We start from the raw sequence: 16,490 nt of genomic DNA, 5'->3' as shown, positions 1-16,490 counted from the left end.
CCAGGATTTTTCACACGGGGGACTGTGGCATGCACCACAAGAAATCCTGCAGACCGTCCACCCAGAGTGCCAAAATCGACTCTCTCTTGAACAGCAACCAACAGTACCTGTTTCCCGAAACGATGAGTGTCAGTAAAAGGTACTCCATGGCACCCCTTTCCCCTCATGTGAAAAACGGAGGGTGGGGAGATATTAGGGACCACGAACTCTGTAAAAGTTACCGCAGACTTCAGTGAGGATCGTTCTCGCAGCCTTTTTCTTTTTGAGTTGTTCCATACTGTCTTTTACAGGCGCACACGTGTATAAAAAGCATTTATGAGTTGGTTTCTGCTTTAATATGAATAAACATTCTTGTAAAAGGTGTCCCAAAATAGTAATCTTTCATGTTCGGCAACCACATTTTGGAAACAGGTGACTTGCTGCTGCCAGCTGCTCAGAGCAGTGTCGCAGCCCCTGCACAAAAAGTGACCGCTGTTGCGTTTACTGGGAGGAGGAGGAGAAAACTTTTATTTAAGTGCATCATTTCTGGTGCTTATAGTGCTCTGGTGTGGGGTTTTTTCCCCCGTCAGGGGCAGAGCGGCGATGCCCGCGGCGCCGCACTGGGGGTGGTGAGGAGCGGGCGAGAGGAGCGAGCCCTCCCGAGCTCCGGCCCCGGTGGGAGCTGGACTTCGCACACCGCCTCCGCCGGCGGTACCGGCACCTCCCGCCGGCTGTCCCGCTCGGGGTTGCTTCACGCCCGATACCTGCGTCCTGGTTTGGTTGCGATGTGTTGATGAATATATGAAGGAAAAGAAAAATTAATTGTTTTTACTACAATGTAGATAAATATATGATTTTTTTAGTTCTGCCAAAATAAAATTCAGTTGTTTTGTAAAACCAGAGTTCTTGATTCTCACAAAAAGATGATGTCATCTCGTGTTGCTAGAAAGAAAGTCAGGACCGGGGAGGGGGGCGGTCTTTTCTTTAATCCAGAGGGCTGAACACATGCCATCACCCGTTCTAGTAGTGTGCATTTAACTTCATTAAATTTTTAATGTTACTCACTGATTGAGGCAGAATAGAGTGACATGCGTGGCACGACACCTCTTTTGTTTGGATCAAAAAAAAAGTTCGCTTTCAGATTAGTTGGCTGTGTAAAGCGACCAGTAAAAAATACTGCTGTGTAATGGAAACACACTGAACTGGAGCTGAAAGCCATGAACAGGAGAGAGCAGAGCCAGTCGTTAGCATCGGCCACTTCCTCGCCTGTTTTAAGTCTAGCGGTAGGGCTGCTTTAATGGCACTCCACTTTGAAGCACGACTGGTAGCCGTAGCACGTAAGCAGCGTTTTGTATGTTAGAGAAAGAAAACGCTATGCTAAGGTGACAGACATGCAATATTTAGAGGTAGATTTTATGCTGAGAGGAAAAAAACTTCCTTTTTTTAGAGAAAATGGGGTTGGTGCTCTTAGGGCTCTGGCTGCAACAGTTACTTATGAATGGAAGGACATGTAGCAAGGCTTTCCTATTGCCACGATTTGTTACCTACTTTATGGGCTGTGAATATATCGGTTAAATGTTCATTTGAGAGAGCGCCAAGTGTTGTGAAATACTGTAAGTAGCACGCAGGTGTTTATTTCGACTGCCATAAGATGCTTTTTTTTTTTCCCCCGAGGTAATTTAACTGCCACGATTTTGTACCAGCTTTGGTACTTGCTCCATTTTCATAGTTTCACAAAGTCAGAGCTGATGCTGAAATAGCTGTGCCTGTGCCTCAGCCCTTCGATGCCACCCACAAGGAGCTGCGTGACCGTGTGACAGAGCTGATGGGGGGTTAAACTTAACCCCGCAAACCACTTACCCTCCTTCAGTTGGGTCGGTGGTGTGCTGCCCTAGAGGGTAGAGCAGATGCTTGTGGCAGCTGTGGCTTCCACTGACCTTACAAAAGTAAAGCTTACACCACGTACCTCCACTGCAAGCGCTCGCATTTAACGTACAAATGTAAGAGTAATTCCAGAGCAGCTGTGAAAGAAGTCAAATTTAACTTTCTTCTAAAGCACGTTTGTGTCTTATACAACTCAAAAGAAAACGGGTTATTTCAGAAGCAGTGAGAAAGGGAACTGAAAGTTTATTATTATTAGATATGTTCCTTTGGTTATCGCACTTCAGAGAGATGAACCAGCAAAGAGCACGCTGACGCTCATGGGGAACTGTTTCTGAAAAGTAAATCTAATCTGGATAAGGTGAATCCATTTTACAAATTGTAAATACTTAGTAGCAGACGTGCAACAAGAGAGGATGTCTTTATTGTGCAACTGAATTTGTTCAGTTGACAGACTGGGGTATGTTTGGATGCTGTGTTCTGAAGTAATGTACTAGGATGGAATACATGGTATAAACGTTGATTATTTCTAGGAGACTAATTAGAACTTCTCCATGTAATTAGAAATTTCATTTGATTGCTAAAAATCAGTGCAAGTCTAATCCTGCAGTTATGACAAAATGAAAGGTTTGAAAAATGATGAATACTGCTCATTTCTAGGTGGACTAAACACAGCAATTCCCAAGGGAGCCATTAGAAGAAGGATATATACAAATATTCCGTCATGTAGCAAGAGAGTAAGAAAGTTATGTAAACAATAAAGGTAAGATTCCCCTTCAACTGTATCTTTCTTGTAAGTAAAACTATTTCAGCCCATACATGTGATTAGAAAACTCTGACCTATTAACTTCAAAATTTATTAACAATGTAAGTATTCTATGTTGACATGTAAACAAAACAGTTTCAGTAGGAACCTCTGTTCTACTCTTAGCCCTGAAGTCATAAACCAGCATGTGGAAGTCACAGTAAGCATCAAACAACAGAAGGAAATCCTAAAATAATTAAACTAGTCCAATTCATACAGCAAAGAATTCTGAAACACGACGGGGCACTGTGTTACGTGATCCCTAACGATCTGCACGCTCCCATCCTGCGTGTTCACTTCTTGGAGGACTGGGGAGGCTGGTCTGCTGTCCGAGCTGCGCTGGTTCCCCTGCACCGACCCTGCGGGCGCAGCCGCTTCGTCCCTTTCCTCTTTCGCCTGCCCCTCCAGCAGAAAGCCTGCTTCTATTTCAGAGTCTGCGGCGACGGCCGTTTCGCCTGCTGTGGCAGCACTTTCTAAATCTGGTTCCTTTCTCCTAGATTCGCCAGGAATCGCTGAACTGGTGTCAGAAGGTTCATGCTGCAAACAATGGTGTGAACTACAACCTACTTTTCCTATTGTTTCAGGCGTTGCAAAAGATGTGGAAGTTCTGTTGATTTCTGTAGCACATTCTTCAACTGTGTCAGCTGCAGTACAGTTTGTTTCTGCCTTTGTTTGGGGGTAGTCGCCGTTTGTCTTTTCAGTGAGATCTCCTCCTGAGCTGCTAAGCGTTTGTTCTTTTCCATCACATTCAGAACGGACTGCTTCCTGCGGCTGTTGAGAAAATAAATGAATTGTTTTAGAGTTGAAATGGACTGGGCACACAAAACTGCTGTAAAGACAGGCCAAGACACCTGTTTCTCCACCGTCCACTTCCAGAAAGCCGAGTCAGTACAGTGCTGAGGTTTTCCTGATCTTGTACTGCGCGTGGGAATGAGTGGCAGGGAGGCTGTTTGCCTCCTGAGGGTTTCCTCTGCGATAGGAAATGCTGCTGGGCAGCTGCCAAGTGGCCACAGCCTCTGTCGCAATTAACAGCGGGGAAGAGTAGTGACTCACCACACCCTGGCTGTTGTTTTCTAGAACTCAAGGGCCACAAAATCAGTCAAGGGATCTAAAGTCTCCTTGCAAGAAGTCTTTTTTAACCTTGCAATTAGGGAAATTACCATCCTGTTGTATGTGAAAGGTGTAACTGGTAAGTGAGCTGTCTTTCTCAAGTCAGTTAACCCAGGAACTGCTGCGGTTTGCCTCAAGAGACTATGAACTGTGAGACCCCGTGCTGTCTAAACAGCAGTTACCCAATTTCACCATTAGCTATCGACTGCCTTAGCAAAAAACGGGTGGTAACTCGTATGTCTCTATCCATGGACAGTCAGGATCAGGCACGCATCTGTCAGGAGCAGCTGGATTCATGGATTCAAAGACTGAGTCGCTCTCTCATGCACCCAGCCCTCTCTGACCCTAAAATCACTGCTCACTCCAGCAAGAAACAAAAGAAATACTAGTAAGTCCTTCTCAGCACTGGATGATTCTCCCACATGAATGTGTGAGTGATTTAAGATATTTTAGCTTCCCTTTCTCAGGTACCAAAACATTCACATTTGCTCTCCAACAACCCAAATTTTAAATTTGTATGTACAATCCACACTAGCTACAAAAGTGAAGCCTGTCAAGTAATGCTGGAGCCACTATCTTTAGGGTAAACTCCTCAGTCCTCCAGCATAGTACCAGAGGTTGCATGCTTCATCTGAACTTGCTTTCCAAGAAGCTGTCTACACATTAACTCTATCTGCAGTCTCCAGTTTATGGCCACAGAAGTAACCTGATTGTCCCTGCGTATTATCTTTCCATGTTTCAAGAAAAGTTTTAAATTAATTTCTGATGCAGTGTCTACCAAGAAATCCCAGTCAATTTGGGGGTTTTATCTCACATTTTCCTCTTTACAAAACTAACGTTTTGTTTTCTTCATCTGTCCATCCCCTATTTTGTGAAGGGAGGTCATTTTAATCCTGTGGCAGACCTCAGAAACAGACCACCTTGCATCCTCTATACAGACAGGGTGACTGAGGAAGAAGGGTAGCCTGAATGAGACCTTAAACATTACAAGCAGTGAATTTGAGACCAGCGTTTAAGATGAATAGTCCCGTGTTTAATTATCTACACAATAGGAAACCACCAAGTATCTGAACACTTGGACCAAATAAAGATAACGAGACCCAATTCTTCACAGACAAAATCCTCAAGGTTTTCTCTATCTGTGTGACAAGGCAAAGGGAGTGAAGCAGTGGCCGTGACTGAGCACCCTCTGTCCATCTTAAGGAGCCCTTTCCGATTCCCGCTCCCAGCAGCCAGGTTCTTTGCCTCTCCACTCCCTCCTGACCCCAAGTCCCTCCAGGTAAGTTCACTTCTGAGCCAAACACCTGGAAAGGTGTCTGTGCAAAAGACAGCACGCTTTAACCGTGGGCTCCAGCACATGAACCCAAACTTTTGGGTATTTGAAGGACGTGGATTATTCACTTCTTTATACTAGTTTTGTTCTGATGACATCTGCCATGACTTGTTTGCAGCACGTTGTCATCAGCTCTGACCTGAAAGCACTTGGGGTCCCTTTGAATGAGGCATACTAGGTAGTTACTTAGTCATTTTTTTCTTTTAATACAGATTTAGTGTGTGCGTGCCATGCTATATTCCTGCAAGAAGAAAGCCCTGTCTTTAATGATTGTATCGCAGTTCTCCATCTTCCCAATGAAATATAGGAGGTTTCAATCCCTTGGTCATATTAAATGGCACAAACGTGAACCTGTGTTTCTAAAAATTTGTACTCACAAATACACCCTACTCTATGGTTTTCCCTGCTATATCAAGACAAAACAGGAACAAAGGTGTTTCGGTCAGATTTGATACGATCTTGCTGAAGTACATAAATCAGTCAGAATATGTACTACTGCCAGCGAGATCCTTACCTTCAACCTGATTTGAATTCTGTCCTCAGTAACATCAAGCACTTCAATTAATGGCTGACTTTCCAGTGCTGATTGGGAGCAAAAGGAAGGGCATAAAACAGTGTCTAGAAATCCATCAACGTTTTCTTCACTGACAAACAATCTTTCCTAAAGAAAAGAAAGAGCAGGTTATGTTCTTTTTGTACTATACTTCAGTGGTATTGGAGTAAGAAACTTGCTCCAAACAAAACCAGGACACTGATTCACAACACAAGTTTCACAGCACACTCACGTCTCGATAGAGAAATTCTAAGTCAGACATTCAGAAGTAACGAGGTGAAATGAATGGAAGACCAGTGCTTAGCTCATTTCGATTTAAAGTACGGATCTGCGTCATACACAAAGATAAAAGAAACATATTTTCTCTCTTTTGATACATGACAAATATATAGATTTAGACTCCTCCTGAGGAATGATTTGCACCAACATTGTTCCACCGTCCTCACCTGTTTTAACATCAGGAAGGTGTTACGCTTTTATGGATTTGTTTCAGTGTCTTACTTTAGGAAAATGCAAACACCTCCTTGGACTGTCATTGCAGGATCTTTGAACCGTCAGGCTTCAAGATCAGACCTTCTAAAGCAAAGGCTATGAAACATGCGTGGCTATATCCATTTCACATCCATCCACAGAGGCTTCTCAGATCTCCATTTAGGCAAGCGTAAACACCAGTTGGAAGAAACGGAGAGGTATCCACAGTTAAAGACGACAGTCTGGGACATGTTTTGAGGCTACAAACATGCAGTTCATAAAATGTGAAACACGTTGCTACAGGTTTAAAGATTTAAATCCGTTACAGGTAATTAAAGGTCCTAAAATACATCCTGGAGGAGCTGTTTCGTAAGAACTGCAGAGCTTTCCCTGTCCTCATATTCTTCCTAGATCATCTGCTGTAGGCCGAGGGTAACGACAGACATTGGCACAATAAAAATTGTCTAACCTAGAGGACTATTCTTATGTTCTGTGAATTACCTTTCCTGTTTAACAATGAACTGTTTAATTGGAAATAGCAGGGAAAAGTTGCAAACCTTCTTTAAGTCATACTGTTAAATTTCTCAGTCCAGTTCTACCCTCTTGTCAACCCAATGAAAGTTAAATTCAATTATCACTGACATCTTGTAGACTGAGAAGCAAAAAGGCAATTCTGCACATTTTTGGCCCCCTGTGGATGTAGCCTTATGCACAGCCAGATGCCACACTGTGTCTAAGGTACAAAATTTAACTGTCATCTTAAAAAAAAAATCTGTATTGGAAAAATAAAACAGCATAGTATTTTTTCACTAATTTTTTAAATTAGAAATCACAACATGGAAAGTCATAACTTACCTATTGCTGGTTTTCAAAACCAGAGGACTGAACTCATTTTCTATCCAGAAAGATTACAATTCAGGCAAACATCCAACATCGGATGCTGAGACAGTTTGTGGAAAGATTAAGCTACAGCAGGGTTGCCTTGACAGAAAACCCTCTAGTAACGTACCTACTTCTTCTATTTTTGTATTCGAAGCCTAAAGTACTTATTCCCTTGTGTTGCATCCTTTCCTGCCTGCCAGAGAGGGACCCTGCCAGTGCTTTAGGCCTGTAGAAATATTCTGCAGAGTTCAAGAGAAGGTGTCAGAGTAAAGAAAAAGGGCAGGGAGTACAGATGCAAAATCTGTGCAGCACCGAAACTCCCACAAGCTCATGAACTAGATCACTGGCAAGGCCTTGGGCAGCACAGAAGATACATTTCCACCTCCGTCAAGTATCGCTTTGCCCACGCATCACAGACAGAACAGCTCAACTTCCCTTCCGCGGGGTTTTCGGCACACTGCCAAGCACGATGGCGGTTAAGACTGTCCTGGTATACTGCCTTCGCTTTAAGGAAAGTAAAGCGAAGCATCCTCTGCTCCAGCACGATGACTCTCCTCACCCAGCTGAGAAATTTATTTCACCTGTCAGTAATTCACCTTCAACTCCACTCCATCGCACTCCACATTTTCATTTTAAAAGCAAGAATATTTTCCTAAAAGCTGGAAACTCACAGTTTGAGTGAGGATTTAAAAAAAAAAAAAAAAAAAAAAAGAGGCCAGTGTTTGTTACTGGTTTTCCTCCAAAATAACTGCTACAAGATCTCCGCACCTCAACACCCTGCTTGGGAAAAGAACCACTATGGGTTTTGGGGCTCAGCAATCTTCCTTCGATTCTCTCTATTGGACTACTGTGACTGTGAGCAAGTCTCTTTGCCTCCATTTTTCCTATATAAAATGAGGAAAACAATTTTTTTTTTTTCCTCTGAACCTGCATTTGTTTTGTCTAGTTAGACCATAAGCCTTTTGTGAAAGGACTCTCTTACTGTGCGTTTGTGCTCGTAACAAAGTTGGTACCTGACCTTGCTCATGTCCATAAGCAGCATAACAATAAAAAGAAATCACAGGTACAGGAATCAGGAGAGAAGATGCTTGAACAGCCAACAGGTAATGAAAAGTTTTCTGTTAGGTCTAAATATTGCAAATCGCATCCTTAGATCGCTTTGTCTGAAGTGACTTTAACCACAGGGTCACTTGCAGACACTGCAGAGCCGTTGCCTCCGAAGTCAGCGCCGTGGTGAAACAGCAGCAGTGGCAAAGGGAGCACTCTGCGGTGGGGCTCAGAACCCGGCATCCCATGAAATGCAGGAATGGCTTCATGGAGGTGTTTCTGAAATAGCAGGAGACAGTTTACACGGACCAAAGCAGAGATACAGTGAAGAAAAGCAGGAGGACCCTTAGGAGAGAACGTGAGGTTCGGAGAGCTCCGAATAGAAACTGCCTCCCCAGGTCAGGAGTGCAAGTGCCAGCACTGCATGTCAACCATGGCTACGAGGAGAGAGCGACAGCCGCTCATCCTCAACGCAAAGACGACTTTGCACTTTGGCAACAAATCCAATATATCTTTCTGAAGGTTTTTTCCCTGATTAAAAGCAAAATAATTTATTTTCTTCACAGAAAATACCGTTAAAAAAGAAAAACTGAATGGAAGGTCTGTTGATCAGTACTTTACAGGAGGATTAAAAAGTAACTGTTTGTGATGATGTTCCTATCATTTTGACTAATTACTATAAACCAATTTGACCAGGTTTCGTACCAGCTTGACACCGTATTCCCAGAGCACTACACTTACATCTCAAATAAGTATTTAAAACTTTATCACAGCACTTCCCAGTGGCCTGCCATAAATCATGGTACTTTGTGCTGTATGCACAAGCAATGCTGTTTGTTATCTATATAATGATTATCATTAGCCTGTTCAGACAGCCAGCAACTGTAATTCAGACTTTGCATTCACAGTGAGTATATGCTGGGGCATTTATATTACTGCAGATGTTATCAAAGCACAGACCTTGGCAAAAAATGATTCAGGAATTTATTTCAAAGCCTGTTTGCTCTGGCTTGGAGGAGCAGCAAAGGACAACCATCTGCAGATGATTTCGATGACCCTGTAAAATAATTCTTCCATTTAAACAGTTTATTTTCTGATATTTATGATACTCTCTTAGCAACTTAGCATTAACTTTGTTTTTCCCTGCACATACTGTCATCTGCTGTTTGGTACACATTCGTTTTTCCCTGTGACTAAACTGAGCTCTGGCTTGGAGGAGCAGCAAAGGACAACCATCTGCAGATGATTTCGATGACCCTGTAAAATAATTCTTCCATTTAAACAGTTTATTTTCTGATATTTATGATACTCTCTTAGCAACTTAGCATTAACTTTGTTTTTCCCTGCACATACTGTCATCTGCTGTTTGGTACACATTCGTTTTTCCCTGTGACTAAACTGAGACCAAATTATCAGGAATGACTTTGGTTTCTAGAACACTTCATCATTCGAAACCGTCCTCGTATCACACAGCACTGACAGTGCTTAGCAGCAGCGGCTGCAACACCAGCAGACACAGCACAAAGCCGGTCCCCCCACGGCTGCCCTTAACACTCAAATAGTTTGTTCTGCATTGCTTTATCCAAACTCATAGCCAGTTACCATCCAGAGTTACCTCCCACACAGGCTGCAACAGTTTTAAAAGCAGGACAGATTTCAGGCTTAAATGATTTGCATGTCTTCTGTAATGAGAAGCTGATGCCAATCTGAAAAGGGACTTGGATCTAGGGATCTCCTGGCCTCTCGGTTTGCAGGGTCCCATTGCAAACCAGCTCAGCATGAGAATTTGAAGCTCAAAGTTTTGGTGAATGAAAGTACCTATACTGGGGGTGAAAACTTTTATAAGGTATTCGTGACTGCAAAGATTAAACACTTCAAAAGAAGCTTTCATGAGCTTAATCAGTAGGTTAATAATGTTCCTGATATAACCGTTTTGTGTAAGTATGTTATTCCCATAATGCATCTACCAATTAAAGGGCTGCCTCAAAAGCAGCGTGGCAAGCAGGTCGAGGGAGGTGATTCTGCCCCTCTACTCCGCTCTGGTGAGACCCCACCTGCAGTACTGCATCCAGCTCTGGGGTCCTCAGCACAAAACAGACATGGACCTGTTGGACAGGTCCAGAGGAGGGCCACGAAAATGATCCGAGGGCTGGAACACCTCTGCTATGAGGACAGGCTGAGAGAGGTGGAGTTGTTCAGCCTGGAGAAGAGAAGGCTTTGGGGAGACCTTATAGCAGCCTTCCAGTACCTGAAGGGGGCCTACAAGAAAGCTGGAGAGGGACTGTTTACAAGGGCATGTAGTGATAGGACAAGGGGTAATGGCTTTAAACTGAAAGAGGGTAGATTTAGGTTAGATATAAGGAAGAAATTCTTCACTATGAGGGTGGTGAGGCACTGGAACAGGTTCCCCAGAGAAGTTGTGGATGCTCCATCCCTGGAAGTGTTCAAGGCCAGGTTGGATGGGGCTTTGAACAACCCAGTCTAGTGGAAGGTGTCCCTGCCCATGGCAGGGGGTTTGGAACTAGATGATCTTTAAGGTCCCTTCCAACCCAAACCATTCTATGATTCTATGATTCTATTCAGAAATTAGTTTGTTTTATAGCAGAAGCAAACTAATTATGTTTCTTAATGTAGTTTGGGAAAGAGATTGCTTTGAAAAAAAGCAAGTAAGTTTGTTCTGTTCTCCTTTTCTGTCCTCCTCTGACCCCCAAAAAAACTTGCCAAGAGTCCTGAAATGCTGAGCACAGAATTAACTGAACCAAAAATAAACTGTTGTTGGATTAAGCACAACGGTCCTAGTTTCGAGCATCATCTTCTAAGAAGTGACCCCTAACTATTATATTAACTCCTCATAGTAACTTGGAAGTTGAAAATTATAACCCTGACTTTCAAGGAAAGCATGTAACACAACTCAAAATAGCTTGGAAATAAGGGCAAAGCCTAGATGCAGCAGTACAGCTAGCCAGACTGCCCAGCACTTCTGTTTGGACTTGTGAGCATACCGCAGCATCCACTCAGCTCTCCGGTACAAATTTCTCCTCTCTATGAAAGGTGGCATAGGCTTAAAATGTCCATGTATCTTATACTTCCCAACACAGCTCTCTAGGTTTCATGCTCGGTTGACTCCCAAACCAAGAAATACATTTATCCACCTAATTCTAAGATCACCGAGCACGAGGACAGCCCCAGCATGGCCCCAGGCAGCGTGCCCACGGCAGCACATCTAGCCCACGGCCCTTTCCGCACGCTCTCAGCACTGGGAGCAATGCAGCTCTGCCACCCACAGATAACTTCTTTTCCAGGGAATACGCGGCCACTCGGCAGCCCCACGCCAGGCACGTGTCCAGCATGGCTGGAGAGCACGGGACCTGTCTGGGCACGATAGACCTGACAGCACATACAAGGCAAATACCGTGTTCAATGAGATAACGAGAGGATTAATTACAAAGACTGACAGTCCCCCTGTTGTAAAGGCAATTAAAAATAATATTGTTCCCATGGGGTTTTTTGTGTAAACAGGTCATGGCGGGTGTTTGTCTTGGAGGAGCTGCCCCACAGCATACCTGTTGCCAAAGCAGAAGACTTAAGTCCAGGGGTTAGAAAACAACACGTGACAGCGAGCAGAGGTCACAGGGCTTCAGCATTATGTACCAGCTGCTTTCCGAAGGACAAAGCAACAAAAGCTTCAAAAGGGTCTCCTTCACAAGGCACTGGTGGCTGTGCCAAGCAGAAAAATCACACGTCTTTTTTCATGCTCAGTAACACACCCGTCTAAAACAGTCTCAATTCCCACAGAAGTTAAAAAAAGCTTTTGTATTGCTATGCAATTCCCTTTTATATACCTATGTTAAGTAATCCTCACAAACAGCGTAACTCATGCTTAGTTCAAACCATGAACTAATCAGGAATGTTTAGTATAATATTTTTCATACTGTAAATGTTAAAAAAACATAATCTCAATGCATAGTAAAGCAGAGGAAACACTGCTCCCTGCTGTTCTCTGGAGCCCCGTGGGGGGTTTACGTGAGTTAAATCTTAATATTCTCCATAACAGAACATGGGCTTTTATTATAAAAGGGGTGGTCTGACTGCAGTGATTCCCTCCCCGGCGAGGGGGACTGCAGGAGGGAAGCGCTGACCAGGAGAGTGAACACGATCCTCTGAACAGTCATTTCAGTCCACTGAGAAGGGCGGGAAGGGTGGGGATCAGCATGAAAGAGAATTATTACTTTAACCAATCTTTTTCTAGTCACATGAAAATGAGCACACATGACCCAAAACTGCAGGCAGAATTAATTATCTACCAAACGTGTTTCACATGCTAGTATAACTAAGCCTCCAAGTCTTTGTAGTTCAGATACACCCACCAGAAAACTGGTTTTTATTTCTTTAAGAATTGAGCACTTAACCCCAGGAGACCTACATTAAAAGACAGTGCTTTACAAAGGCATGATTTCATTAATTGCCCAACTCCAGCTCTGCCGTAAACCAGGACATTCTGGGACATGTTGTTCTCGGAAACCTTGCCTGGCAGGCTTACAAATTTTATTAGTGGTTATTTAACTCTCAGCCACTCTTTTTCATCACTTACTCCCCGGGCTCTGTTGTGTTAAAATGAAGGGGGAACTCTCCAATGCAGGAGTTTCCTACACCTGAACTCCCAGGATTTAAACAAATGGAAGTGAGAAATGTAGAAGGCATTAGTGGATGAACTGCAATAAAGCGTAATGGTGGACAGCTCACAGATGGTCCTTCGAGGCAAACAGCAGATGGTAAAGGCAACTTCCTCAGGTCATGGGTCTCCATTCCCCTGGAAAAAACAGGGCCTGGAGTGAGCCCTGCAGAAAGATCAACGCTCTGTGGTCTCTGGTACAGTGATTGAGCACAAGGCCCATGACAAAAGATAACTTTTAAACCCCTGAAATACGTGACCCTGGTCCACGAAGTCCGAAGTTACAGGATCTTTATTTTTATAGGATTTCTGCTCACCATAACAAGTGTGTGGATGTTATGGTTTAGCCAAGGAGCAAAACTACTCAGAGAGAAAGAGAAGCAATGGCTGCAACCGCTGATAGGAAGTTAGGGCTCAGAGTCAACAGAGAGCTGGCTGTCTATTGTATGGGAAAGCAGTAAAACCAAAGCAACATCAAGAGCTACCAAACAAAGGAATACTTGCAATGACACAGTTAAAGTCTGGGGAGGACTGTTGCACTGTAAAGACTTGCCCAAAATAAGCACTTGCTGGGGTGGGAATTCAGACTGTTCAGCATCTATGGAAACTGAGCTCTAAATATATCGTCTTTTAGCACAGGGATTCAAATGTATCTGACTACAAAAGGAAAAGGAGTCCTTGAAATTCTGTTTCAAGAATGATGTCCTAAGGACAAGCTCAATTCATTCTTCTACCAATATCTGTATCAGACCAATTTCCAACAAGAAAAGAGGCCAGTGCGACAACAGGAACATCACAAGCACACAAGGCAGGGCTGTGCAATTACCAGCACTGTTGCCGTACGTGTTGACTGCGCAGAGGCGCACAGGCAATCAAAATCAAGCGATACGCTGCACTACATCATAGTCCAGGGACGAGGCTGCCGACGAGATGCATTCTGCTCATGTGGTGAACAATTATCGTAACACATTTTCCTAGCTGTTTGGCAAGTTAATGGGAGACAATTACGCAGGCAGCCTAACAGGGTACTGTAATAGCCACTGTGGCATGAGCTATCGCCGAGTTGGGCAGATTTCTCAAGTAACTAACCCAGCAAGGAATCTGTTCCCTGAAACAACACAAAAACACTTCATCTCCAGTAAGAAGCAACTTCCCAGAAGATAGCAGAATAGGAATTTCATATCCGTAAAAAAACACCAGCCTCTTCTTTCACCGCACGCTATCCTCTGGCAATGGTATGGTGGGAGAAGAGATTACAAACAAGACAGCAGCGCAACTGAGAGGTGCAGGATAAAATTCCTGCTCGCCTAGGCCACCGAAAGCTCCCTAAAGTGATTAAACAGGGCGCTGCTACTGTGTGCATTCCCAAAACACTCTTCTATGACTGATGTAACTCCTTGCAGATCTCAACGCAAGAACCGTAGCTCTCATTTACAGAAAGAGATTCAAAGCAGAAAAACACCAGAGATGACAGCAGACAAATTGAAGAAAACAACAGAAGTAGAAGAGAAGCTACCACGAGCAAATAGTTAATGGACAGAAGACAGCATATAATGTAGCTCTAATTAAATATTAATTTTTCTCACTTCACTCTGAGTGAATGCAGCTATCAGCACTGGCACAGGCACTTTTGGGAAATAGCACAGTTAAAAAAGAGCAAACAGAACAAATTACTTCAGACTATTTCAGCTGCTTCAATTTGCAGGCCCGGTATCCAAAAGGACCCCAAAGAAATCAATCTTTTTTAGCCTGCTACATGAATGAATGGCTGGGAGGCCTATGACTAATGCCAAATCTCTTCCTCCTACTCCACCCAAAACATTTTGCAATATATAATAAATTCAGTGCATTCAAAGATTTTTTAACTCACAAAAATGTAATACTGACCAAAATCCCATTACTGCATGCCCTTTTAACAACTTTCAATCAAAAGATGTTCCCCCAATCATAATAACGAATACCCATACCACACACTTTCTATCATTAGACTGAGATCAAAGCATGCAGAAATGTCCATCAATCACAGTACTAAAGAGATACTGCAGCAAATTTCCTGTCCCTGAACTGAATTTTTAGCTATATCCTCACAGAGAGCCACAGAAAGCTGTTGTTTTCCCTTAAAACCTGCATTTAGGCCTCCACACCATAAAACAACAAGCAAGCACATGGACGCACACCACGGCGCGTGATGAAAGAGATGGATATTCAGACTATCTGAAAAAGCAGATAAAATGCCTGTAGTTCCTACCCCATGCCTTCTGTACCTGTACAGAAAACGGACAGTAGTTTGCACGATGGCTTATCTGACGTCACATCGGCACCACCAATTAACAGTAGCACTGAATGTTTCGTGGCCCCACTTGCACAGACTTGCAGGCTCCTGATCCAGTAAAAGCAAAGGAAATGCACTGCAAACAGTTCAGTGTAGGCGGTTCTCAATAAATTCATCATCTTTGATACTTACCCAAAATGATCAGCTCCTCCTTCAGAGGAGTTGCTATTACAGAAAAGGTATGCAGCCTGCTAAATGGGAAATAAAATGGGAAGATTCAGCTGCACATATGCTAACTGGATAAATATCTTTCAGAATCCTGCAGTATTTTCTAATTGTAGGGAGCAATTAAGATACTCCAAGCCACCACTCCAGTGGATATATTTTAAGCCCGCCAGTTTTCTGGACTTGCACTCCCATGGTACGTGATCCAACCTGCGAAGGATTTTATTGTTCTAAGATAAAAGACAAACTCAAAATCACATGACTGAAAGGTTATACAAGATTTGTGCAGCCTGCTCATGATAAGCTATTTGAAACTCTGAGCTTACAGAGTAACGTAGTTCTCCACAAAACTTGTGCGAGTGCTTCTTGACAGCAAGAGTGCTGAGCATCCCTTTGCGGGGACACTGCCCGTTCCTAGCAGGCGTGCCAACCTCCTCCCGCCACAGGGAGCATTGCTGCTTAACAACCCATAAAATAATAAAATATCTAAACTAGAATCGTATTCAGACTGGTAAGATGAGAAGATGAAGAACTAGCAAAATAGCAATCGACAGCAGTTCACAGCTGCTGTTTGCTGTACTACTCTGGTTGAACTAATGGGTGTTCCTGCAGCTGTAACTGGGAGTTCTGTCCTCAAATACAGACACAGGTATACTCACTCCACACACACCTGCATTTCATGACACTGTATGCACGTGTATGTACGTCTGGTGTATTATAAACATCTCCTTTCTTCATGTGAATAGGCTGCATGAGCAATTTACATGGCCTTAAAGGCTAATGCTATGGACATAGGGCAGACTCCATTTTCACTCATCATCAGAATTTCCCTTAGAAAAAAAATCAGCGCAGGAGGCAGAAGTCATTTCTATTCCAAGGACAAAGATGTCAGCTCTGTGACGTGACCTTCGTACAGCTCGTACAAGACTAGCACTAATTAGGTTGTTCCACTTACATCCGGCAACAGCTCTCCGAGGGAAGCAGTTTCCGTTACTCCCAACTTCTTCTGAACTCAAACTGATAACCTAACACCTCCCTGAGACATCATTCATAAACGAATCCAAACAGCAGAAATCACACACCGCAGCGAAGCGGTGGCACTCTGGGGAGCGTGACACACCAACCCTGCCATTTTGAAGCCGTTACCTGCAGAGCGGAGGCATCAAGGCCGAAGGAGAACTTCTCCCAGAGCCCGGTGCTCGGGGGGGCCTTGGCGAGCCCGACGGCAGCGTTATGGGCAGACACGTTAACGCTGGTCTC

At 43.6% G+C, this 16,490-nt stretch overlaps 1 protein-coding gene across 1 annotated transcript in view; it reads left to right on the top strand.

The window, feature by feature from the left end:
- The window catches only part of MGAT2 (mannosyl (alpha-1,6-)-glycoprotein beta-1,2-N-acetylglucosaminyltransferase), a gene marked incomplete at its 5' end in the record, with an annotated part of 824 nt that extends 588 nt beyond the window's left edge, over positions 1–236 (top strand). Inside the window, one exon of the mRNA XM_009575032.1 lies at positions 5–236. Coding sequence (XP_009573327.1) covers positions 5–236 — 232 coding nt within the window. The remainder of the gene's footprint in view (positions 1–4) is intronic.
- Positions 237–16,490: the final 16,254 nt, after the last annotated feature.

This window comes from Fulmarus glacialis, unplaced genomic scaffold, assembly GCF_000690835.1.
Source record: "Fulmarus glacialis isolate BGI_N327 unplaced genomic scaffold, ASM69083v1 scaffold19870, whole genome shotgun sequence".
NCBI classification, from domain to species: Eukaryota; Metazoa; Chordata; class Aves; order Procellariiformes; family Procellariidae; genus Fulmarus; species Fulmarus glacialis.
This window is presented reverse-complemented; position numbering and strand designations above follow the sequence as displayed.